Source organism: Meriones unguiculatus, chromosome 9 (assembly GCF_030254825.1).
Source record: "Meriones unguiculatus strain TT.TT164.6M chromosome 9, Bangor_MerUng_6.1, whole genome shotgun sequence".
Taxonomy (NCBI): domain Eukaryota; kingdom Metazoa; phylum Chordata; class Mammalia; order Rodentia; family Muridae; genus Meriones; species Meriones unguiculatus.
In genome coordinates, this window is record NC_083357.1 from 26698772 (window position 1) to 26724305 (window position 25534).

The 25534-nt window shown below is 48.7% G+C and overlaps 1 protein-coding gene across 2 annotated transcripts in view; it reads left to right on the forward strand.

Moving 5' to 3' along the window:
• Nucleotides 1–5525: 5525 nt before the first annotated feature.
• Nucleotides 5526–25534, forward strand: part of Ptprg (protein tyrosine phosphatase receptor type G) — a 684542-nt gene continuing 664533 nt past the window's right edge. The window contains exon 1 of one of the 2 annotated variants that reach the window (XM_060390946.1): nt 5526–5931. In XM_060390946.1, coding sequence (XP_060246929.1) covers nt 5847–5931 — 85 coding nt within the window. In that variant the 5' untranslated portion in view covers nt 5526–5846. The remainder of the gene's footprint in view (nt 5932–25534) is intronic. The other variant, XM_060390947.1, reaches the window with a different exon arrangement.

Sequence of the window (25534 nt, forward strand, 5' to 3'; positions counted from 1 at the left end):
ACTCAAAGTTCAAGCTCATTCAGTCTGGCAAACCCCAAGAGGGTGTTGGATATGTGTGCGTGCGCACATGCACAGTCATGTGTATGTGCACGGGTGTAGAAGCCAGAGGTCAGCACTGGGTTTCAGTCCCGAAAAATCATCTGCCTCGTTTTTGGAAACAGACTCTCACTGAGACCTCTGGGTTAGCTAATTCGTCTAGACTGGCTGTGTCGGGAGCCTCTGAGCTCCATGTCCCCACTCCCTCAGTCATAGGATTGCAAGGACTCTGCTACCATGTCTGGCTTTTTTTTTTTTTTTTTTTTTAATGTATATTATGTTTTGCCGGCATGTATATCTGTGTACCATAGGCATGCTTGGTGCCCGTGGAGGCCGCAGGAAGGACATTGGCTCTCCTGGGGTTAGAGCCAGGAGTGAGCTGCTGCTGGGAATTAAACCCAGGTGCTCTGGAAGAGCAGCCGGTGTTCGTAATTACCCACTGACCATCTCCCCAGCTTTTTACCTGGGTGCTGGAGATTGGTTGCGGGTCTTCGTGCATGTGTGGCCAGCACTTTCCCGACTGAGCTATTTTAACATCCTCAAGAAGGTTTTATTTTTTCTCCCCCTTTTTCTGTTTTGATATAGGGCATCATGTATTTCAGGCTAGCCTTAAAGTTGCAACATAGTAGACATGAGCCTGGACATTGTTATTCTCCTGCCGTCTCCCAAATGCTGGAGCTAGAGTTATGTGCAGCCACACACCTGGATCCCAACAAGAATTCTGAGTGTAACTGGACCAGCAAACTGGAAACATAGGCAGCCAGGCCAGAGGCACGAAGCGCAGCTTGGGTAAGGTTAGGCACCTCTCCATGCTGACCTGGTTAAGTGGATATGGTGGGTGTAGTGGGGGAGGGGCGGGAGGCCTCACTGCAACCATCTGGGGAGTTTTGCACAAAGGAAAACTGGGATGGTATTTCTACAAGAAATGGAAGCTGAGCAGCTAGAAAATAACAGATGTTCACTCTCTATCGCATTGCTGGGTGAACAGATAACAGTAATAGCTTACATTTATTAAATGCTTATTAGGTATCTGGCACTGCTCTAAGTACTTTATGTATATTAATTTCTTTTAATCCTCTCAATTTAGGAGTAGATGCAGTTATTTTCCTGTGTTACGCAGGAGGAAGCCGAGGCTTGAAGTGGCTACTCTGTCTGTAGTCATGCAAATATAAACAACAGGAGAGCCCAGCTACACCAGGCTTGACAGCTATTGTCCCTGAGCACTAGTTTGCATAGATAAATGGCCCCTGATTTAGGACGGTTGGATTCGTGATATATTGACAGGAGAGCAACCAGCAGTCAGTAGAAACCATACTTCAACTTTTGAACTTTGAATTGTGATCTTCTCCGTGAGTAGTGATTTGTCTGTGTGGTACACGGTGAACATGGTGGCCAGAGGGCTTAGGTGGCCAGCAGGTCACGAGGAGAGACAGTGTGCTGCTACGAAAATGCATTCAGTGTTTCTTCTGTGCCTTACAGGATTTTCTTCTGCTCCCCTGTCTTCACAGTCTTTCTCCTCCTACTCCTTTCATTTTGTGAGACAAATTGTTGATACCAGCTAAGATCATCTGGGCAGAGGGAAATTAACTGGGGAAGTGCCTCCATAAGATTGGCCTGTAGGCAAATCTGTGAGGGTATTTTCTTGATTGATGATTGGTGTTTTAGGGCCCAGCTGACCTTGGGAAGGGCCACCCCTGGGCTGGTGGGCTAGAATGTACAAAAAAAAAAAAAAAAAAAAATTGACGAGCTGAGCACTGTTAGGCAGATCTCTGTGAGTCTGAGGTCTAAAGAGCTAGTTTCAGGACAGCCAGGGCTATTACACAGAGAAACTCCACCTTAACAAAGAAAAAAGAAAAGGAGCTGAGCAAGCTGTGGGGAGCAAGCCAGTGAGCAGCACTCCTCCATGGATTCAGCTTTGGTCCTGCCTCCAGGTTGCTGTCTTGGTGTCCCACCTCTAGAACCAATGGACTGCGGTTTGTATGCTAAATAAACCATTTTGGACCGTGATTTATCACAGCAACACAAACCACACTGAGACAGGGCTTCACTTTATAGCCCAGGCCAGTCTTGATTTTGTGGTGCTCTTGCCTTATGTACTGTGATAACAGGTATGGACATGGCAGCAAATCAGGCTTTTTTTTTTTTTTTAATTTATGATGGTTTTAATGGGCTGTAAGACATCATATGGCAAGGGACATTGGTACTCCCACTAGGTCATACAACTATGGTAGGCAGGATTCTGATGTGGTCTCCAAGATTCCTACCCTCTGTTATGTAATACCCTGTTCATGAGAGACTTTCCAAGTGACTGGAGAGTTAGCCCCTCGACAGGACTGTATTGTAGTTCAAAACTGTTCTACAACAATCACTGGGATAATCACTTGAAGAAAGACGTTCCCAAGATTCAGAGGGGCTGTAAATGTACGTTTGGCCAGTAAGACTCAAGATTGCAGCCCTCCAACCCTGGGACTGAGCTCAGTGGTGGTGAGGAGATTGGAAGGGAGCTCTCCAGCTCCACAGTCATCCTAGTTTACTCCTTAGGTCCAGCCCCAGGAAACACCCGAGTTCAGCCACCGACCCCCCCCAACTGTGAGAAAATAAGTGTGTAAGCTTCTGTTGCCCATCTGGGGGGAACCCATTATCAGTGGCAGTGGCTTTTCTTCATAGCTTTTAACTAGTCAGCATAGTGCCAAGCTCCTTCCTCTAACTCTACTCACCCCCTACGCCCCCATCACCTGAAAGGGATAGTAGGCAATCACCAGGAGGAAACCCACAGCTGTGTCTCTAGGGCCTTTTTTTGAGCCACTGCAACTTGAAATAGGGGTTGTGTGTTTACTTTGCATTTGATTATAGAATGACAATGAAGGCCAGTGATTTTTGTTGTAAGGTTAAATTTAAAAAAAAAATTTTTTTTGAGATAAGGTCTTGCTAGGCTAGCCTTGACATTATGATTCTCCTGCCTCAGCTTCCTGAGTGCTGGGATTACAGGCTTGTGTTAATGTGTCTGGCTAAAACATTTAGACTGGGGGGGGGGGAACTGATGGATCTTGAAGTGTGCTTTCAATATCAATTTTTGGTAAACTTCAGCCTGGGATTCCAGAACAGACCCCAGCCCAGACAGACCAAAAAGCATGTAAAAATGTTAACACAGGGGTCCCACATACTGTAAGTAAGGAGCGTGATCATTCACTCCCCAAGATGAACAAGCTGGGGTGCTGAAGCCCCTTCTTCGCATTTCACACCTAATGTCTTCTCAAACCTGGACTTTCCCCAGGTGAGGGAAACAGGCTGGCATGTCCTGTTCTCAGAATACCAGCTCCGAGTGGGTGTGCAGTCAGTCCATATGTTGAACGAGCAGTGTACAGAAAGAATTCAGCATTGTCCAAAGGGCTGCTCTCATTTCGTCTGTTCCACAGATAAAGCTCAGCGGAGGTCGCCGATTCAAATCCAACCAACTGAGTGTTAAAATCGGAGCCACCTAGAAGGCAGTCATTCAGGCTAGGATCATTTTAACCTATCTCACTGGCACCCGTATAACCGCCCCTCCAACACACCTTTCAAAAGAACTGGTCATCATCAGCATTCAGGAGCGACCCCCGAGTGCCAGAAAACCAGGAAGAACCAAATTCCAAGGCAAACAGTCGTCGGGTCTCATTGCCCAGCCCAGGGAGGGTGTTCTCCGGGTTCCGCTAAATATAGAGCTGGAAGCCCTCCCCAGGAACTTGCTGGCGTTTACTAGTTTTGCACCCCAAACGTAACTTTTCAGAGGGCTTTCTTTGGAAGTGTGGGTGCGAAACTGCTTTCCTATTCACACCGTGCCGCAGGCTCTCAGAACATCTGTATATTATTTGAAAAGCGAAAGAACATCCGGTTGGGTAGTTTGGGTGTGGGACCATGCTGCGGTGGGATCAAACAGCAAGGAGACACTGTAAAAACATGTCCACGTCGTTCTCAAAGAAAGGGAGGGAAAAATATGAAAAGAATTACAAATAGCTAATTACGTTGGTTCAATTACAAATTTGATTAAAAGAAAAACCCGCCTCTCCCACTTTTAGCACCAACGTAGGAGGAAAAAAATAGGTTGCTGAGAAGCCCAAGCGATAAAGATCTCAGTGAGAGCCAAGGGACAAAACTCATTACAGATAAGCCTAGTGCTTGCATTTCCCCCGGATGCCTCTCGTTGTAGGTTACTTAAGCTGTGCGTCGTAGGGTGGCTGCCGGGAAACCAGTCCTGGCCCGGGGTGAGAGGTGCACTTTATTCGCCCTCTGCCTAACCAGGCCAAGGTGCAGCCACCTTCCCCTGGACCTGAGAGTTGGTAAAACTCCGCGACAGACCTTCTAGGCTTGGGGACAGCGGGTATGGGACCGAGGCTGGATTTTGCAAGCCTGAGACCCGTCTCCCTCGCCCCATCTTCCAGCCTTAGACTAGGCCAATGGAAGCTTGGAAAAAGGGAAGGGGGAAAAAAAACCCAAACCACAAAAAAACCAAATCTCAATGAAACCTGAGTGCAAAGGCCGCTGGGCTTTTGTCTCCTAGCCCGGGAATGCAGCAGGAGGGGGACGCAGGAGGTGCACCCCGCCGGGGCACAGTCAAGGTGGTGAGGCCGTACGGAAGTCCCCTCTGCATGAAAAAGGTAGTTGCAGGCCTCCCCCTCGCCCCCAGATTGCAACGGGGCCACCCTTTCCCCCTCTCCCAAGTCCCAGATCCACGAGCGTCAGCCAGGCCAGGGATCTCTCCGAATCCACGCAGAACGCTTCGTCTTTAAGAACTCGAAAATGGAGCAAAGCCACGCTGACCCTAGAAGACAGCCGGTCTCTTCCCTGTCCTAACGGAACCAGGGTGACCAGCTCCCCTAAACCGACACCGATAGTCCTGGGCACGCCTGGAGAGGCGAGTAGTGCAAGTCCTTGCAAGCCGGAGCACAGCACGGCCTCTTTAAGAGAGTGCAGCGCGCGTCCCCGCCGGCGGCAGGCCGGGATTGCGCGTCCCTGCGCGCCCGTGCTCGCGCGCCCCCGCCGCCGCGCGCGCCCCCAGCTCGCTCGCTCGCCCGCTCGCCGGCTTTAAAGTCTCTGCCAGGATCCATGCTCACATGTTACTTCCTGTATGGAGGCATGGCCAGTTTCCAGCCCCGCGCTCTCGGTTCCTCCCCAGCCTGCGCCGGAGCCACAACTTTCAGGAGCATGGACTGAAGGCGCCCTCGCCCCGGCGCCCCTCTGAGGTCCTTTGTGTTTCCCCGCGCTGCTCCGGCCGTTTCTGTTCTGGGGGGCTCTCCGCTCCGCCCCGCCGCTTCCCTCCCTTTCCCCGCTCGCAGACATGCCTCCTTCCCTGCCGGGGCCCTGGAAGGAGCTGCCCGCCTGAAGCCCGGAGCCGCCGCGCCGCGCCGCGCACAGCCCCGCCGTCGCCCGCCGCTTGCCGGGCTGCGCCGCGCCGCCGACTCAACTTGGGGCTCTTCCGCTGCTAGCCGCCGCCACCCGCGGTCCCTGCCTGCCCCGGGCCCTGGGCGCTGCCGCCGTGCGCCCTCTCCTCGCCCTGCACCGTCGGCCGGATCGTGCCTGCGCGGAAAGCAGCCTTTCTCCTCCGACAGGATCGTCCCTAGCGTGGCTTTCCGTTCCCGGTCACTTTTTGAGGCTTTCCTGGGAGCGCTTAGCAGCTTCCCGGATTCCTGCGGGACTGGTCGCCGAGCGTGGGGGCCCGTGTGGCGGGCAAGCCGAGAGAGCCTCCGGGCTTAGCGGAGCCTTGCTCGGAAGCAAGAACTTATTCAACAAGTTTACCCCCCCTGCTTTTCTCTTTTCGATGTGCGTTTTCGGACATGCGGAGGTTACTGGAACCGTGTTGGTGGATTTTGTTCCTGAAAATCACCAGTTCTGTGCTCCATTATGTGGTGTGCTTCCCGGGTGAGTGCGGGCCGCCGATGGGACGCGGCTCCAGCCCGCGCGCGGGGTCTGCGGAGTTGTCGCCCGGGCGCGGAGCTTCGGCGCCAGTCTAGGGATCGCGGAGAGGGCGAAGGGGGGTCGGGCAACCGGGAAGGAAAGGGGGCTCTGCTTCATCGGCCCCGGCCGTGTTTTAGGAGGCTGGTGGTCGGGGAGGGCAGAAGCCGTGGCGGGCTGGGGAGGAGGATTGGGGACCCAGATCTGCCCTGACTGTGGCTTGGCAAGCTTAGGGCAGCTGGAGTCGGCGCGGGGAAAGGCGACTTGCTTTTGCCGATCGGGAGAGCCAGAGTTGCAGGATGTCTGGGGAGACTGACTGGGAAGGATGCTCTTGGTTTGAGTATCTGGGATGCTCCCGTTTCTCCTGCGAGGGTAGAAGGAGCTCATAACGGGGGCTCACTTTGCATCCCTCCGACCCTTGGGGGCTGGGGCGGGGGTGGGGGGATTTTTGGGGATGGAAGGCGGAGGCTGGCTGCAGAGGAGTCAGGATGTGCAGAGCAGCCCGCGTTCTGGTCGCTGGGGCCGGGGCTGCCTGGTTTAAGCCTTGCTCGGGGCTGAGGTGTGGGCTACGCCTCAGTGCCGGCTCGAGGAAGCTCCCTGCACGCGGGGCCTGGGAGCTGCCGGAGGACAGTGAGCGGGGAGTTTTGGCTAGGTCGGTGCCTCTCTGGGTTCTCAGCCCCCTTCTGTCCCACTCTCCTGGGCTAGGCTGCTGGGATCCAAGTGCAGGGCACCGGTCGGCAGCTGGGTTGCTTTTGGCGTCCAGGTGGATTTTTTTTTTTTTTTTTTCTGTCTGGCGCGCCCTCTTCTACCTTCATCTTTGCCCTTTTGCAGGCTGAGTGTGCCTGCCAGAGTCAGACCCAGACCGGCTCGTTTATTAGCCAGGTTAAGACTGGAACAATATTGGCCACTGAGGACAATCCTAAATCACAGCACGTAGCGTGTGCAGCTCGGCGACCCTCCACTCCGAGCCTTCAGCCCACACCCTCCCGCCTTGGTGAGGGCAGAGGCCAGCCGCCTTCCTCTTCTCGTCTAGAGTCGGAGGCTGCAGCTCCAAGCCTCGCTCGGGCTGCCCAGCTCCTTCTCCGTGGGCGAAGGCCACGTCCTCTGTCCTGGCTCCGGGAAAGGGGTGGGAGAGGGCGCGATTTGCTTTTCTTTCCTCGATCTCCTAAGGACAGAACACCGGATTTTTTTTTTTTTTTTTCTGCTTTCTCATCCGCCTGTTCTGGAATATTTGGAGGCGGCGGTTATTCTAATCAAGAAAAAGAAACGTGCCACAGTGTTTCCGCTTTCCCTGGTTAATAGCTGCCTGTGTTCTAGCCGCCAGAGCGCGGGGTTTTGGTGCAGCGGGTACCCCCAACTCCATTCTGCATCCAGGAGCCAGGCGCAAGGACCCTCGCTGCCCCAGGGGACCCGCTCCAAGGGGACCGGCAGCGAGTGGTCCCTTTGAGGGTTGGAGGGTGGTCGCGAGGGATTAGAGGCCGAAACACTGCGGGTTCCTCCTGTCCCCAGAGCTGTCAACAGAGCTCGGCGAGGGTGTGCGTGCCTCCTCACTAGGAGGCCTGGCAGGTTCGCCCGGTAGGGTCCTGCCTCTGTGGAAGTAGATGCCGCGGTGAATCCCCTGAGAATCTGCACTCCGCTCCCCTAGAGACCATTGACCAGCATTTGTTTTTATCACTGCCTTTGCCGAGATTCCACCCCCTCCTCCTTTGTCGGGGGACTTGCCAGCTGAGCGCGCTCGGGCGCATCCGGGGTCGAGCCCAGTAAGGGTCACTTTTTAATAGAGGCGGTGGGAGGCAGCCTTGCAAAACAGAAATTTCCAATTCTTTTCTGGCTGACCTCTCCGGGCTGTAGCCAGCGCTTCCACAGTGATTTTCTTTCCTCTGGTGGCTGAGGAGGCTTGGAACCCAGTACGGACTGCTAGGGATGCCTCCTTGTCGTGGCTCGGTCAGTACCAGTTTTTCTCATTTTCCGCCTCTGCCCCGGCTTCGAGGTAGCTAGCCCTCACCCCCACTGGGGAGCCACAGGGAAGACAGCTTTTGGAGTCAGGCAAAGTTAAAATGTCACAGCCCTGGGAGATGCTGGCTTCAGGTTTTCCCGAGAGTGATGAGGTGCTGCTGGACCTCAGGGGGCGCCCCAGAGCCACCCGTCCAACTCTCGCCTCCGCTAGACTCAACCACCTGCACACCAAGGGGTCAGGGCGGTGGGTGGGGTGGGGGCGCACAACGCCCAGGTGTCCAGGCTGGGGTCTGCGACTTCTGGCGCTAGGCGGTGCCCGCAGCTCGGTGCTGCCGCCCGTGGTAGGCTGGAAAACCCTTGGGGACCGTTGTTCCCCTGGGACCCAGCACATCTGCTGCCGGAGCTCCAGAAACGATTTATTTTTATTTTTAAAGCTAGGGATTTTAGCTTTCGGTTTTCAATCAGGTCCTCCTTGTGAGTTCTTAACCGAACTCTCGTGTTGGTTATTTCTTGTTTGTTTTTAGAATCCTACCAACTTCTCAGCTGCGTGATTGCCCCCAGCTCCTGTTCGGAGCTCGCTTGCTGTGGTTTAGGGAGGCCTTTGGAAGCAGCCAGGGCTTGGGTGTTTTCCAGCGGTCGGAAGCAGGGTTATTGCTCTGAACAGCGCGGCGAGTGTGGGATCCCCACCACAGTGGTGCTACAAATAATGTCTTTGGAGTGCGGAGGGGAAGTCTTACCCTCCATGACAGTGGGCACTTAGCATTTTTCTAAATCTGAAACATTAATATAGGAAAAACATGAGGCAACATAGTGTATTCTTAGGTATTTCCTCCGAAGTCTCAACAGTTGTCAGTGGTTTTGTCTATACCCTCAACCTCCAGGACACTGTTTCTTTGTTTTTGGGGAGGTGGGGGGGAGGAGGGCACAAGTCTTATCCCTGAGCTGGGCTGAGGTAGAACTTGAACCTCTGACGCCCCTGCCTTCAAGAGTGCTGGGTTCGCAAGCCCAGTGTCAACGTATGATGTTAAATAAAGTTTTGAGTGTGGTTGATTTAAATATCTGCTCGTTCTCCACAGACATTGAGAACTGAGTCACCTATGATAGGATGTAAAGTATGTTACTTGAAAGGGTTAACTTTGGTCTCCTACACCGTCTATTTTGCATTGTTTAGCTGTTCATACAGAACCATAAAAACCAATTAATTTTCTTCTTTTGGCCCGAAGAGTAATTCACTTCGATTCTGATGTTCTGTGTGGTGCTGACCTCAGAGCCAGCAGGTTGCTGGTGGAATACTTCAGAAGCAGGAGCCTGACTGCTTTTGGCCTGGATGTGTCAGAACTGGGTGATCCACATCTGTCCACATCTGGGTGCTCCACGCTGGCTGGTGGAGCAGCAGGCCTCTCTAGCTATTACATACACGTCTTGGGCGTCCATCTCAGTGGCCATCCGTGGGACCTCCTTAGGCTAAGGCAGGAGTAGACTTCAGTCGTCTTCTTTCTTGAAGAAGCTGGGTGAGATCTGAAAGGCTTCTCATTCCTCCCCCAGGGTTTCTTGTGAGAAAGAAGACTTCTGTACCTTTTGAGATGATTGGAGAATCAAATCTTTCACGCCCCTTTCCAGACATTGCCTTTTGGTGAGGATTGCTGAACTCAGATACAAACAGGCATATAGACAAACAGGCATAAAGACAAGAAGGGAAAACTGAATGTTTCCAAAGTAAAGGAAATCTCTTAGAAAGAAGAAAGGTTGGTTTACTGGAAGAAGGGGAGATTGAGTAGTAGGGCTTTGAGTAACATTGTTTACACTGAAGAAGAGATGATGTTTCTGACATGAAATGGTCCAGGGAGTATTAATGATTTAATGCTGTGAGAAAAAGCAAATACAAACCAGGAAAACAAACAAACAAACAAACAAACAAACCCACACAATCAAGACACCCAAGCCACCCTTCAGATTTACCATTTCTGTTGCTCCTGAGTTCACGTGCACTTGTCGAAAGGAATGTTTCTGCCCTCCCGCGCCCTGGACTGCCTCTCCTCCGAGCTCTCATTATCTTGCTGCCACCTTTTAGTCACAGAAGCAGTCTGGCTCCTGCCTGAGCCTTGTCCGAGCAGGAAAGGTCATGAAGCCAAGCAGGTGGCCTCTACCACATGCCTTGTCTGGTAAGAAGGAGGCATGCTTTTACTCCTGGCAGCTTTCATTCTGTGTCTCTGTCCAGTGTTGTAATGGTAGCCTGTGGGCACTGTAATGCCAGGTGCAGATGCCAGGGGCGCGTGGGCCATAGCTCTTGTGTTTATAGCTTGAAGCTTTATAAGAAGACCTAAGGGTAGCAAAGTTCAGTCAGCAGTGGTCATGTCCTGTGAGCCTGTGGTCTGCCTTGACTCCAGGTTGACCACTCGTGGGTGCTGAGCGGTTATCATTGGCCCTTGAATTCTGTCTCTTCCCATGTAGAGACTAAAAAGGCTTGTTTCTAGTCATGCAACAAAGTCAAGGAGGAAGTTCTCTGCTCTCAGTTCTCCCCGTGAGCTTGCTCTAGGTCAAGGTAGTAGCCCTATGCAGTAGAAGGAGGGGCTCACAGTGAAACTTGTTCTCAGGAGAGCAGGTTTTCACCAGACCTGGAGTTTGGCATTGGCTGCTGGGTCTGGCCTGCAGTAAGTGGCAAGGTCTTATACCAGTGTTGGCTACTGTAGACCTGCAGGAAGTATTGGTGGGATTAAAGATTGAAGGCCTCCAACACTTGGGAGACAGAGGCAGGTGGATCTCTATGGCTTTCAGGCCAGCCTGGTCTCCAAAGTGAGTTCCAGACAGCCAGAGCTACACAGAGAAACCCTGTCTCACAACAAAACCAAAAAGATAAGACAAAACAAAATAAAACAAAACAGATCTGTTCCCAGTCTCAGAAATGGCAGCAGCTCTGATGCCTGCTGTGGACTTTATGGGAAGCAGGACGTTTTCTGTGCCCTCAGAATTAAGTGTCCCCATGTGAAAAAGTACCTGTCGTTAATTTCATTTTCAGTTATTCTTGGTATTACATTGACGTGGGGTTGTCATAAAAAGATGACCCACTGTAAATAAAAAGGCATTTCACTGTGGCTTTGGGTTTGATCCCTAGCACTGAAAGAAAAGAAATCTAAAAAAGCTAAGTGTTTTTCAAATTGCTGTATTCTTTACAACCCTTCCCCTGTTTTTTTTGAATTCTTTGGTTTCAAATTCTCAGGACTAGACAAGTATTAATCTCTTTAGAAGATAAGTATCTTGTAGCAAGAGTAGATGAATTACACTTTGAGAAAAGACCTAGGTGGGCTGGGAATGTAGCCTAGTTGGTAGAGGGCTTGCCAAGCATGCAGGAAGCTCTGAGCTGGACACCAGCGTGCATAAGCTGGGTGTGGTGGCACTTGGGAGGTTCAGGTAGTGTGTGTGTGTGTGTGTGTGTGTGTGTAGTGTAAGTAACAGATTTATCGTTTGGTCATGCCATGGAAAGGATTTTTTTTTTTTATTAACCCTAGCTGGCCTAGAACGCATGTGTAGACCAGGCTGACAATAAACTCATAAAGATCCACCTGCCCCTGCACTGTAATGCCGAGCTGTGAGAAGGATTCTTCTGTTTTTCCCTGATGGGTTGTGCAGTGCAGCTTTAAGTAGCCGGAGGGTTGCTTCTCATTTCATTTGCTACAAATGAAAAAAAAAAAATTCATTCTGATGTAAGATATCTCCAGGCCTGTGCAAGCTTTAGGGTTTTATGACAATTGCACTTGATAGGACTAATATTAAAAAAAAAAGTATTCAGACAATGCTTCTTTGAGGGATGAGGAGGAAGCCTGTTGATCGCATGGTGTGTGTGCCTGGCTTCTCTTTTGGAACTGGGGCATGACTGCTCTTCTTGGGCTCAGGTGTAGGAGGCAACTCACATTGCTTGAGAACCTTTTTCCCTGTCAATCATTTACTGAGAGCTACTGTACTGTTTAACAGCTCATAGAAGGGGAGAAGTCTTTTAGAAGCCTGGAACTTGTTAATGATTTATTATTGTTGTTATTATCATTGTTATTCCCTAAACTAGGTTGCCATTGGGAGTTATACAAGAATATAGAGAAGGAAGTAGGCATTTGTCCCCTAGAGCCAACTGCCTTTGCCGTGACTACCTGTGGGGTGACAGACAAGTTATTTTCCTTTCTGTTCCTCAGTTCTCTCCATTTGTGAAAAGGAATAGTGCTACTATCCTGTCCCTAAAGTCTTTCTGAAGTGTGAGGGGAAACACACTCGAGGATTTAGCACTGTGAATGGATAAATGATACCTCTCAATATAGGAACCATTTGTCTTTTGTGTTTGTGAAGGAGTTTGGATAGGAGTGTGTGGAAAGACGAAACGGGATCAGAAAAGGATGGCAGGATAGTCCTGTGCCTGCTTCCTGTGATAGGAAACTATCCATGCGGTTTCTGTTTGGCTTTGCTGCAGAGGCTGAGGAGGCCGGGCACTGTGAGAGGCACAGTCCACCTGTTGCAATCTGAGACGGTCCTTCTCCACACTCTGCTTCCTCAACTTCCTGTGGGAAGATAGCAATCTTCCTGACCCGTAGGTACAAGGAGTGCCTTGGTCTGGCACCCTGAGGGGTGAGTGTGAGCTTGCAGAGGACAAACGTTGTCATCCTCATACTATACCTTGTAATTTAAGACAGGGTCTCTTGGTGAACCTGGGGCTCACCCGTTTGGCTAGAATGGCTGGCTGGCCAGCCCCAGTGAGCAGCGTCCTGATTTGGCCTCACCAGAACTGGGATTACACAATTGTGCCACTGTGGCAGGCTTTTCATGTAGATGCTGGGGATTCAAACCTAGGTTTCATGCTTATGTGTCAGACACATAACCCACCGAACATGGCTCCAGCCCCCTCCCTGAGCCCCTAGCGTGTGTTTCTCGTTCTGTAACTATCTTCTTTTGGTTTTAGTGGGGTGGACTAAGGGGCAGCCAGCAGTGGTATTAGGGTATCTGTTCTCCTTTTGCATCTGTGTTGCACTTCCACATGCCAATCTCTGTTTCACAGACTTGGGCTTGCAGGAGACACTATGGCAGTCCCAGCTCCTGCCCTGTCGTCCTCCTTCTGAAGGCCAAAGTCAGCAGAGCACGGTGGTTTTCTGGCCAGACGACAAAATGTGATTTTAAACTACTCAGTTGAGCTATTTTGGGGGAGTAGCAAAGTGACACAGTTGGCTGCTGAAATCTAACTAAAAAAGAAGAAATGAAAGCACAGTTCATGGAATATGTAACACTTCCTCAGAGAAAATAGGACAAGTGCTCTTATTTTGGGCCTGTGATACTATGTTTCTGACGAGCAGGGAGGCAAGTTGCTGGATCAGGCAGTGGGTATATACTTTTGAGGAATTCCTATCAGTTACAGTGTGAATCTAAGAGCTGTCTGGCTTCTCAAGCTGACTGCCTCAGAAAGTCTACAGCACATTTAAATCAGATAAGTGCATTTCTCTGGCTGAATTTGGATAAAGGACACAACCATTAGCATTTTACTAGGCATTCAAGCAGAGTCAGATGAGTGAGGAAGTTTCCTTGTCTTTCAAGATCTTTTTGAACTTAAAAAAAAGAATTTCATTCCTGTGTGTTTGTGAGTGGTGTGTGCCCACGTATCTGCAGGTACAAGTAGAGGTCAGAGGTCAATCTGTGATGCTAACGTCTCCCTCTAGCCTGCAGCTGGCCAACTAGAGTAGGACAGGGAGCCCCAGGGAGTGCTCTGTCCCCACCTGCCTACCACTGAGGTCACAAGCTTATGACACCACGCACATCTACTTGAATTCTGGAGATCAGCCTGATGTCTTCAAGCGTGCAAGGCAAGCGCTTCCCTACCTGAGCCCTGCCCCCAATCCCTCCAGGTAGTCTTTTAAAGCTTTTTAAGAATTGTCGAGAGAGTAGCCCAGAGAGGGCTCAGCATTTCAGAGTTTACTGTAGAGGGGCCCACTTGGCTTTCTGCTTTAGGCGTGGTTGAAAAGGAGGCGGTGTATTCACCCCAGGCCATTATTGGGTTATGTGGATAGAGACTGTGGGTAGAGTCTTAGTTCCTTGTGGGTGAGCAATGTACATTATGTAAGCTGTGTAACTAATGTAAATAACTTAAATTGATTTGGTTTGTGTCCTAGCTAGGGTTACTGTAGCTCTTATAAGGAAAGCATTTAATTGGTGCTGGCGTACAGTTCAAAGGTTTAGTCTTTTATCATGGCAGGAAGCACGGCAGCGTGCAGGCATACATGGTGCCAGAGAAGGAGCTGAGAGTTCTACATCTGGATCAGCAGGCAGCAGGCCTTTGGGGACCATTTTTATTGAAACCATCGCAGTTTGTAATTTGAGATCTGTTTTGTTACTGAGATTGGCTCTTGCCTAGTAGCCTAGGCTGGCCCCAAGCCTGTGTAATCTTCCTGCCTCAGCCTCTGAGAGCTGGCACTGTAGGTATGTGTCACCACAGCCAGCTCTTTTTGTAACGTGAGAACCACTTTGGGCTTTGGCTGTTGTGTCTTTAGCTATCCTATATATTACAAGGTGTGGGCTGCAGGTTCTGAATCACCCAGCCCTGGAGGAACCGGGCTGAGGGTGTTAGCTAGCCTTGGTGGGAGATCATGTGGGTTCTGGATGTTTTCTTCTGGAGTGTAAAACTAGCTTTAAGGAGCCTGCTTCCCAGCTGTGGGGTCGTACTCAAGACCTTTATTTACTTTCTTTTTCTTCCTTCTTTCCTTTTGTGGGGGCACGGGGTGGGCGGGATCTCATGTAGCCCAGAAGCTTGCAGCATGGTGAAGATGACCTTGAACTGCTATCTCTTAGGCATGTGAGTGGTGATGGGCTTGGATTCAGGGCCCTCTTCAAGCGGTAACTCTATCAGCTGAACCACACCCCCAGCCCAGACTTTGATTTCTTTGGATTTATTTTCCTCATCTTTAGCTAAATCATTTCCAAGATTGGTCTGGAGTTTTAAGGTTCAGTGGGTTGTGGGAGGGTTTGTTACCTTTGTGTACTGTGAAGTCACATGTCTGGAGCAGCCTGTGCTCTGTGGGACATGGTGCCTGGCAACTTTTTCCTGAGTTTGCTTTCTTGCTATAGAGTATTTCTGGGTCAGGTGATCTATGCGGCAGTAGAGGCCTGTAATCCTAGTTACTGGTGAGGCTGAGGCAGGAGCATGGGAGATTTAGTGAGACTCTTCCCTGAAAGATAAAAAGAGTGATGGAGTTGTTGTTCAGTTGTAAAACTATTACCCAGCATGCTTGAAGTCCTAGGTTTAATCCTAATACTGAAAAGATATGAAAAAATATTCTCCCTGTGGGTAGAGTTCAAGGGTTAAAACCTGCACTGCTTCTGTGGAGGAGTAGAGTTTGGTCTCCAGCTCCAGGGATCCAAGGCTTCACATCTCTGTCAGCACCTGCACTCGTGTATTAACCCCTTGTGCACTATTACAAATAATAAAAATCAATCTTAAAAACAAAAAACAAAGGAATATTTTCTTTCTGGTCTCATTCTTGCTCTTTCTCTCCTAGCAAGCGATATGGTGAGTAGAGACTGGATATCAGGATGCTTATAAATCTTTTTCTTTCCAGTACTGGGAATTGAACACAGGGCCTGTGTATGGTAGGTAAGTATTCTATTACTGATCTGCACCTTCACATCTTTTGTTTTTCCTTTCTTTTTAGAACCCTAATTCTGGGACTGCAAAGTTGGCTCATTGATTACAAGCACTTACTGCTTTTGCAGAGGACCTGGATTGAATTCTAAGTACTTAACGCTGTAGCTCACAACCAACTGTAACTAGAGTTCCAATCCCTCTCTGACCTCTGTGGGCTCCTTCATGCATGTGGTGTACATGCATATTCTCAGGAACACACATAAAACACACACACACACACACACACACACACACACACTAAGCATCCCAAAAGCCAAAACCAAAACCCAGATAATTGCGTACCTGTGGGACAGGTCTTGTGGCACAGTGGTGAACAACAGGGCCATTGTCCCTGATTCCTGCTTGTAGTGGTGCTTGAGTTACTCGCCTTTGAGTGAGGTATGCAGGGCAAAGCCGTTCCAGGGCGTGACATCATGACATAGATCAGAACAGGAGCCTGACCCGAGCCAGATGGGAACATTGTCTACCTGACCCGCACCCTTGAGGACTGGCAGAAATAGGTGAGGCTGGTGGCTTGAGTGACTCCCATGGCTTTTCTGCTGTAGGACCGAATGAGCCACTGTAGGTGGACCAACACCACGTGAAGGGAAAACTAGTCATGTTGGCAAGAGGAAGAGACGCCAGCATTCCCTAAGTGTCAGCAGAAGTACAGAAGGGCAGCAGGAGTTGGAATCCTGTGCGCCACTTAATCCTACAGGCAGTTATAACGTTTCTGGCTTCTTCTTGACTGCTTCTTCTTGACCTGCTTCTTCACTGTTAGTATTCAGTTCGTACTAATGGATTAAACCGGATTGTAAAAGCTGAGTATTGCTGTCCTTGGCTATTTATTAATTTCAGTAAATTAAAAAAAAATTTTTAGAAAGAGTCTTACATATTCCAAGCTTGCTTGACCTTACTCCATAGCCAAGAATGGGCTTGAACTTCTGATCCTCCTGCCTCCACCTCCAAGAGCAGGGAGTACAAGAATATGCCCCATTTATGTGGTTCTGGGGATTGAATCCAGGGCCTGTGCATGCTGGGTATTTTCTTTGGAGACAGGGCCTCATTGTGTGGCTAAGTAAGGCTAGCCTAGAACTCAGGATCCCCCAGCTAGCTTCTTTGCCTCATGGGTTCTAGATTACAGGTAAACGCTACTGTGCCCGCCTTGCTTTTTACTTTTTGACTAAACAGCCAACCTTATTGATCCTGAAATAGAGTTCAAAAGAGTTAAGTTTGCATATATCAACACATTTTTTGAGGCATTTAAATTTTATCTTATTTATAGTGATGTGTTGCCTGATGCATGTCTGTTCAGTACATCTGTGCAGTGCCTGAGGAGGCCAGAAGAGGGCATGTCAGAGCACTGGCTGCTCCTCCAGAGGACCTGGGTTTGATTCCTAGCACCTACAGGCCAGCTAATAATGTCTGTCACTTTAATTCCAGGGGATCTGATGTCATCTTTCGACCTCCAAGGGCACCATGCATGCATGCGGTGCACAGACTTACATGCAGTCAAACCCTTACACACAAACTGATGATTACAAAGCAACATAAAATCAAAGCTGAAAACAAAACAAAAATGGCATTTTCCGTGCATGCAGTGAGTGAATGTTTTCTGAGAATCCACAACCTGCCTGAGAGTTTTGGGGGCCACCTTGGAGACAGAGGTGGTCACATCAGCTGCAAGTTCCTGCCCACACAGCAGCTTCGCAGGAAAGGGTTACTCCTCAGACACTGAGAGGTAAAAGCAGAGTCCTGGAGTCCTTCTCCTTCCTTGGCAACACCCGCAGGCTGCAAGTACATGGAGGCGGCCCCCTAGGGATGGGGCACACACCTGGCCCACAGTGGTTATTTACAAGACTAGGCTGGTCTCTGGAGGACTCTGCTACTTTGGTATGGGTGATTTCTCACTGAGGGACAATTTTCTTTTCTCTCTCTTTCTCTTTAAAGCCCTGTAGGGTTTTGTATTACTTGGACTGGTTGTGTGCACTTGTGCGTGCACACACACACACACACACACACACACACACACACACTGAGTGCTGCAGGTCGTGAATGGTGACAGGACTTCATTCCTGTTAGTCTTGCCTGTGAAGCCTGGGCTCAGCTGTCACAGTTGTCCTGGGCCCTTTTCGGCTTCACTAATGTCCTGCTGTTTGAATATCTCACAGTTGTGTGGTGACTTCTATTGGTGATTTGAGGTAACTGTGGGCTTGATCAACTAAAGCCGGGGATCTGGGAAAATCTCATTGGATTTCCAAATTAGCCCCTTTGTCACTTTCCTGTTTCAATCAACTGCCTAATACTGGCATGATTTGGGGTGGGGTGCTGGGTGAAGGCTGTGGTGAGCGTTTGTAGGATGTGAGTAGATTAGTGACACTAGAGAAGTCACATCAGTGACTGCTTGTCACTTTTTACAGTATCTCTACCCTTTCCAGTTCTTAATAAATGGATTTATGGTAAGTGCTTTGTATTCATATAGGTGTGTGTGTGTGTGTGTGTGTGTGTGCTTGTTTGTGTTTGTACATGTTTATATGTGTGCTTGCGTGTGTCTGTATGCATGTGTGCATGTGTGTCTTTGTGTGTGTCTATGTGTCTCTGCATGTGTGTGTGTCCACGAGGAGGACAGAGGAGGACGTCAGATATCCTTTATCACTGCCTTGTTCCAATGAGACAGAGTCTCTCTGGAATCTGGAGAGACAAACTTCAGCGACCCTCAGTGACTCGCCACCTGCCCCACAGCGCGCTGGGGCTATGGGCATGCTCCCAGATCTTTTTTCCTATCCACATGGGTGCTGCCATTGAACAAAGCTCTCTTGCTTGCACATCAAGTGCTCTGTCTTGCCTGAGCTCCAGAGCAGCATGTGGAAGGCTGAGCTTTGCATTGAGGTCTCAGGCAGCTTTTGACTAACAGATGGAAGGGGCTAGGAGCAGCCTGCTGAGGTGCTCCTGAGGCCCAAACCCGTCTTTCTCTCTGCTGTGTCTTCAGTGCAGAGGGGCAACAGTTGTCGCTGAGGACCGGTAGGATAAAGAGATGGTATCCCAGGACATTTACTGAGCTCCAATAGCTTTGTATGTACAGGAACCTCACGTTTGTTTATCGTCTTAGGAGTTCGTTATCCAAGGTTAGCTAACATTCCTTAATAGAAATCTGAGGGTAAATGTCATAGTGGCTGTGGTCCATCTTTAATAGGAAATACTAGCTGGGTGTGATGATAGACCACTGTCAGTCCAGGCTTGGAGGGAGGGGGAGAGAGAGAAGCAGAGAGAAACAGAGATTGAATTTGTACCTTGTGTTGCTGGCCCCCAAGGTGTCTAAGCCAGACATCTTCTGATTATGGAGCAGTTGTGCTCTGAGCAGCAGGGTTATGTGATGCTGTATGTAGTGGTACTAATCCTTCTCTCACCTTCTTTCTTGTGAAATAAATTTTATACAACTAGTGGTCAGTGTGTTAAGAATGGCCTTGATTTTAGGCTTAGTCAGAACTTGGCACTGTCATTTCTGCTTTGGTTACCTTTGAAGCAGAGATGTGGGGTATGTAGAGGGTAGCAGCATGAGCTGAAGCCGATGGTGGAAGACAGAGGTAGTCATCTGTTGTCTCAAAATGGCTTTGGGCATGCTGTCCTGGAGAAGGGCTTGCCACAGCTGACTTTTTTCTCAGTGACAGCTGTTAGCTGACTATCTTGGTTAGTGCCTTGGCTATGCTGTGCATTGACCAGTTTATCTTGGTGATGGCACATGTGTGTGGGCAGAGACCAAGGTTTCTAGAACACACCAGATGCTTGCCCTATTTTATTTTGCAGCAACCCCCTTCTTTTCTGCCTTAAAGCTAGCTATTTCCTTTTACTTACATGTGGATAAAGTCCATTAGTGAAGAGTGTGCAAACTCTTTGAGTTCTAGGCATCAGCCCCTCATTTTCTCAATTGGCCAATTTGGAAGAAGCCACTGAAATTATTTAACGTAATAGAGGTGGGTAGGTTGGCATTAGAAGTCTGTCTGCACATGTTTTGTTTGATTTATAGAAGCTAAACTTTTCAGTTAGTAAAGTTTCTTACATGCTAGGAAGTAGGTCTTGAAATGGCTGCCTTTGCTCTTGATACAAAGTGGAGGAAAAACTGATTCCTAGAAACACCTAGCTAATGTACTGGTGCTCTCACCACAGAAATGAAGAAATACTTCTTAAATGCTTGATAACCTTAAGCAAGGTTCTGAGGGGACGAGAGAGCAGTGGCAGATGCTTGTGTTCAGCTTCATCCTTCACTGTCTTTGGCCAGTAACTTACCTTTATTGGTTTTTCTTGCCATTAAAATGGTTACAGTGAGGGGCTGGAGAGATGGCTCAGTAGGTAAGAGCACTGGCTGTTCTTCCAGAGGTCCTGAGTTCAATTCCTAGCAACCACTTGGTGGCTCCCAACCATCTTTAATGTTGGCTGATGCCCTCTTCTGGCATTCAGGTGCACATGCAGATAGAGCCCTCATATATAAAATAAATAAATCTTTTTTAAAAAATACCCTGGAAACAATGAGTTCCGTCCTCCTCGATTTCTCAGAAGAGTCAAGTTAGATATGGCTGTAAATCACCAGGAAAGAGCTACGTATGTAGAATGTTGTAAAGAGCCCTGCTTGTAATAGACGCTGCTAGGGGTTTACTGTATCGGTAAGTTCTTCACCATGACCAAAGTACCTAACATAAACAGCTTCCGGGAGAATTTGGCTTATTTTGGCTCACGGTTTCATAGCGTCCAGCCCACGGTGAACCTATGATGTGGGTTGAACAGTGAGAGCCCCAGGAAGCAGAGCAAAAGGCACGCAGCCACTCCGACATAGTTATAGTCATCCTGTTGTTTGAGCTGGTCCCACCTCCCAGGGATGCCATCAGATTGTGAACCCATCAGTGGATGAATCTATTGATTAGGTCCGAGTCCGTACAGACACGCCCACAGCTGTGCTGCCTTCCTCTCCCAGGTGTTTCTCATCAGCCATCAGCCATCACATTTATGAAACAAGTGCTTGTGTAAGTGTTATGTCTTCCTGTGGAGCTGAGAAGCGCCGGGAGGGTGGGGACCCCAGAGCTGACGGAGCAGCTGAAGAGCAACCTCTCCAGAGGCTGCCGGGCTTCCTTCTACTTCCCAAGTGGAGTGGGTACTAGACAAAGGGACCTGTTTCTCTTGGCCAGAAATTTAGTCAAGATATCTGTTGCTGTGCCCAAACACCTCAGTCACCTTAAAAGTGGGAAAGATTTTATTTTGGCTTGTGATAGGTTTAATGGGTTTCAGTCCACGGTTGCTTGGTTTGTTGCTTTGGACCAGTATCCAGATGGAATGTCGTCCTGGGAGCGTGTGATGAGACAGGTCTGTTCATAGCGTGGTGGCTGAGAAGCAAAAGACGAGAATGGGGTGGGGTCTTAGTATTCCTTTCAAGGGCATGCTTCTACCCTAGGACATGGCCTTCTTGTGGATTTCACAAGAGTGCCATGGAGGAGTGTCCAAACCTTTAACACTTGGGACTTTGGAGGGAATTTTAGTTGCCAGTGGTAGCAGCCGCTTAGGCTTGCTCTGTTTATCTGCTAAGGCTTGAGTTGCTTGAAGGACAGGTTTGTAGGAACAGGTTTTCTTTCTGCTTAATATAATACTCTTGGTATACTATGCCAATCTGTGACTGAAATTATAAATGCGCGTAGGATGCTTAGGCCTTGTAAGCTAGCTCTGTGGTAATATGAGGCCCAGCATGTTCCTCAGGGTGTGTAGGGACAGAAACATTCAAAGAAACCCAGCATTTTATGGTTTCTTCCTACACTTTCTGGCCAGGGGCCAGAGGCTGGTATTTCGGCTCAGGGTTCCTGTTCCTATAGTAGTGGCAGACAATGCTAATCAATCATAGAGCTCTTTGCTCCTGAAGCCTGAATGAGGGCTTAGAGATGGCACAGGAGAGGACTTTTGTGCCATCCCTGTGCTATACCACATACAGTAAACCTTCAAAAAAAGCAGAATAATGACAAGCATATCCAATGGGCTTTTATATCCTTGTAAATATCTACATCTATCTGTCTGTCTGTCTGTCTGTCTGTCTATCTATCTATCTATCTATCTATCTATCTATCTATGGGGGGGTCAATTTTTAAGATTTTTCTGCTTTTTGAGATTGACTTGGTTTTATATTTGACTCAGGTGTGTTTATTCAGGAACAAAGAATCCAATCTCTTGATGGTGGTTTCATCATATTCTAATTGGTGAGATCTGCTGATAGAGGCTTAAGGATCTAAAATTACTCACCTATTTTTCCTTTCTTCAAAGCCCAGAGGTTTTGCATCAGATTATGGTTCTTATAGGACTGTTTGTATTCTGAAGTGACACCTTTTTGAATTCTTAGCTATTTAAGTAAGTGTTAAGTATGGGCTTAGTGACAGCAGTTTTTAAAACTGTGACTGACTTAATGGATTCCACTCTTCTGTTTATGCCTGTGAAGTATCTCATGTTTACTCTGAATACATTCGTCAGTACCTTTATGTTAGCCTCTCTCTCAGAGTTTGATTGGTCCTCTGGTGAGTGTTATTTTTATAAAAGGACATTGGAGAGGAGAAATGGGAGTGTGAGGAATTCCTTTCTATAACAGACATGACACGCATTCTTGGTGTTTGCACATACCAGTTTCTTAGATGCCATCTAACAGTCCTGGGCTTGTTTCCTTAAGTGGCTTTGTCTTCCTGAAGGTCCCTTCTGGTGTCCTTGAATTATTCCTTGTGAGTCCATTTGGCCTGCTCTTTCTGGTGTGTTGGCCACTGATGTCACATGCCTGCTGGGGATATACGCCTTGTCTGAGATGTGCTTTAGTACAAAATACATGTTGATTTCAAACACACAGGAAAAAAGTGTATAAAACATCTCATTGAAGTGTTATATTGTGGGGCTAAGGACATAGCTCGGGGGTCTATAGCATGAGGATCTGTGTTCAGTTCCTAGAACCTGAATGAAAAAAGCTTTTAATTCAACTTCTGGGAGGTGGAGATTGAGGATCCCCCAGATTGCTGGCCAGCCAGTCTGGCCTACTTGTCAAGTTCAAGGCCAGCGAGAGACCACATTGCTTAAAAGGTGGACGGCTCCTAAGAAATAACACCCCAAGTTGTCCTCTGACTTCCTCATATATATAAGCCCACATATACGCACCCATCCACACATGAACCTGCATATCCAAGCATTTATATTTACATATATTACAAAAATGTTATTAAAATTAATATTATCTACTTCTTTTTACTGTTTAACACAATACCATAAAATTTAAAATTACGTCATATCCCTTCTCTACAGTGTACTTGAAGTCTGTCTTGCCCTCCCAATGACAGATCTGGTGGTACTCTCCCATATGACACTGGCTCCCTCGTCTCCAGTTTCAAAATTACTTAGGTCATTACAAAGCTGGTCATTACAATGGTGGCCTTGAAAGCAGAGGTGTGAGGCCGAGCCATGATGGCACGTGCCTCTAATCCCAGCACTCAGGAGGCAGAGGCAGGCAGATCTCTGAGTTTGAGCCCAACCAGGGCTACACAGTAAAACCCTGTCTCAAACAAACAAACATACAAACAAAAAAAGCATAGATGTGCAGTGTCATTTTAGTGCATTGAGGTCCTTTTGCCCTGTAAGCTGGTCCACCTTTCATGAGATGGGGCCGTGGTCCCAGTTCTGTGAGGTTGCTTGAGGAATGGGATAAGCCATAGGAATCATAGGCCAGACCTCTGCAAACTCTTGAAAGTTAGGGCCATATTGTTACTGCTTGTGGAAAGTGCCTACCCTGTTAGGTTCTGGCAGTGGTTTCCTCTCTGGTTCCTGGGGATGCCGGGTCACTGAGGAAAGCTGGAGACATCAGAGAGCACCTCAGGCATACTGACAGCTCAGTGCTCGGCATTGCAGGGGTCTTGCTGGTGTTCAGAGAGAGTGCAGATAGCCCCCAGAAGCCTGTCTGCGGTGGTGTTAACACAGCACAGGCCTTGGCTAGCTTTCCTCCAGCGGCGCTGCATACTTGTGATTGCTTTTCCTGAGAATTCTGTTTGGTCAAAGGTTGGGTTTCCATTTTCAGTGCACACACTGCCAGGCAGGATAGACATTTTGGCCTCCAGGTGATTCCCATGGTACCAACTCTAATTCCACAGTGTACTCATTTGGTCACTCTGCATCTGTATAGAGTCTATCAGCCAATTCTCTGTTGCTGAAAGCCCAGGAAGAAAAACAGCTTAGAGAAGAAAGTTTGTCTTATGGTTCCAGAGGGAAAGTCCACAATGGTGAGGAAAGCATGGAAAGAAACAGCAAGAAGAGGCTCGCCCATCACATCTTGGCTGCACACAGGAAGCAGAGTGCAGACGGGAAGTGGGACTAAGCTATGAACCCTCGCAGCCCACTTCAGTGATGGCTTTCCTCCAGCACCAGAAAAGTTCCATGTCCTCCCAAGACAGTGCCACCAACTGACGCGCAGGTTCAAATCCTTGAGCCTTTGGGGAACGCTGTACAAATACCTCAGCTCCGAGCATAGGATATTCGGTTTCTGTCTCCAAGACATGCTAACCCGGTAGCTCTTTCAAACAGTACGTGTTCTGTGCACTCCGTGCTGCTTGTGAGGCTCTGCTCTGGACCTATGGGAGACTGGTCCTGTATTCACAGGACATCAGAATGCACACATGTTGAAGTCTCTGAAAGGAAGTGCTACACTGTTTGCATATAATCTTCACGTATATCCTCTGTATGTATATAAAATTTTGTCAGGGTTATTTTCTCCAACGTGTAAATGCAATGCAAATGGTGTGTTGTTTTGTTTTCTCAAAAGCTGTGTCTTACTGTGTTTTCCTGGATGGCCTGGAACTTGCTATACCCACCTCTGGCCTCAAACTCACAGAGATCCACCTGCTTCTTCCGCCCCAGTAGTGAGACTAAAGGCTTACGTCACGTGGTTGTTTTTAAGGAATAACAGCAAGAGAAAATGCCTGTGCATTTTTACTGTTGATAAAATTTTGAGCATGTGCATGCATGCTCTCTCTCTCTTTCACACACACACACACACACACACACACACACAATTTTGTTTGTTTCAAGACAGGTTCTTATGTTTGAGGCTGGCTTCAAACTTAATGTAGCCAGGGCTGACCTTGAACTTCTGATCCACCTGCTTTTCTCTCTCAAGTGCTGGATGACAGGTGCAGCTATCCCTTACACAGTTGGCAGTTGAGCCCAAGGCCTTGTACTTGATAGGCAGCATTCTACCAGCTGAGCTTCATTCCCAGTCAGAAGAGCTCTGCTGTGTAGTGACGAACCCATGGGTAAGGAGACACCTCATGAGGAGCTGGTGGGTGCTGGGGCCTGCTGTACTTCGTTTGGAATGGAAAATGAGAACAGGAGAAGCAGACAAATGCCCTCCGACCTGAAAGCTCTTAGATTTGCTCATTATTTGCTCTGCTCCTTGGTGTTGAGCAGGAGGCCGAGATTATGGACAGGGTGGCTAGGGCTGGTGAGGGTAGCAGGGGTGGCTGGGATCTTTTATTTCTTAGTATTTTTCAGCGTGTAACACTTCCACACCATGATTTTGGTAGGGCGGACAAGTGCCCGTTGTGCGGTGTGGGTTGCAAGAAGGAAATGCTTAGTTAGGAAAGTGCTTGTTACCCAAGGATAAGGACTTCACTTCAGTCCTCGTGTCTCACCTGAAAATGCTGTTAGGGGCATGGAGCAGTTGCTCAGCACTGAGGTTCTAGGTTTGATCCCCAGCACCTATGTGGAGGCTCACAGCTCTGGAACTCCAGGTCCAGGCTGTCCAGTGCACCCTTCTGGCCTCTGAGGGCACAGCACACACATGGTGTACAGATAAACAAGCAGGCAAAGCGCACCTACACACAAAATAATAAAATAATACCTCCAAAGTACTGTTGGGGTAGTATGCCTGTAAATTCCCAGTGCTGAGACTTTCCAGGACTGGCTGGCCAGTTAGTG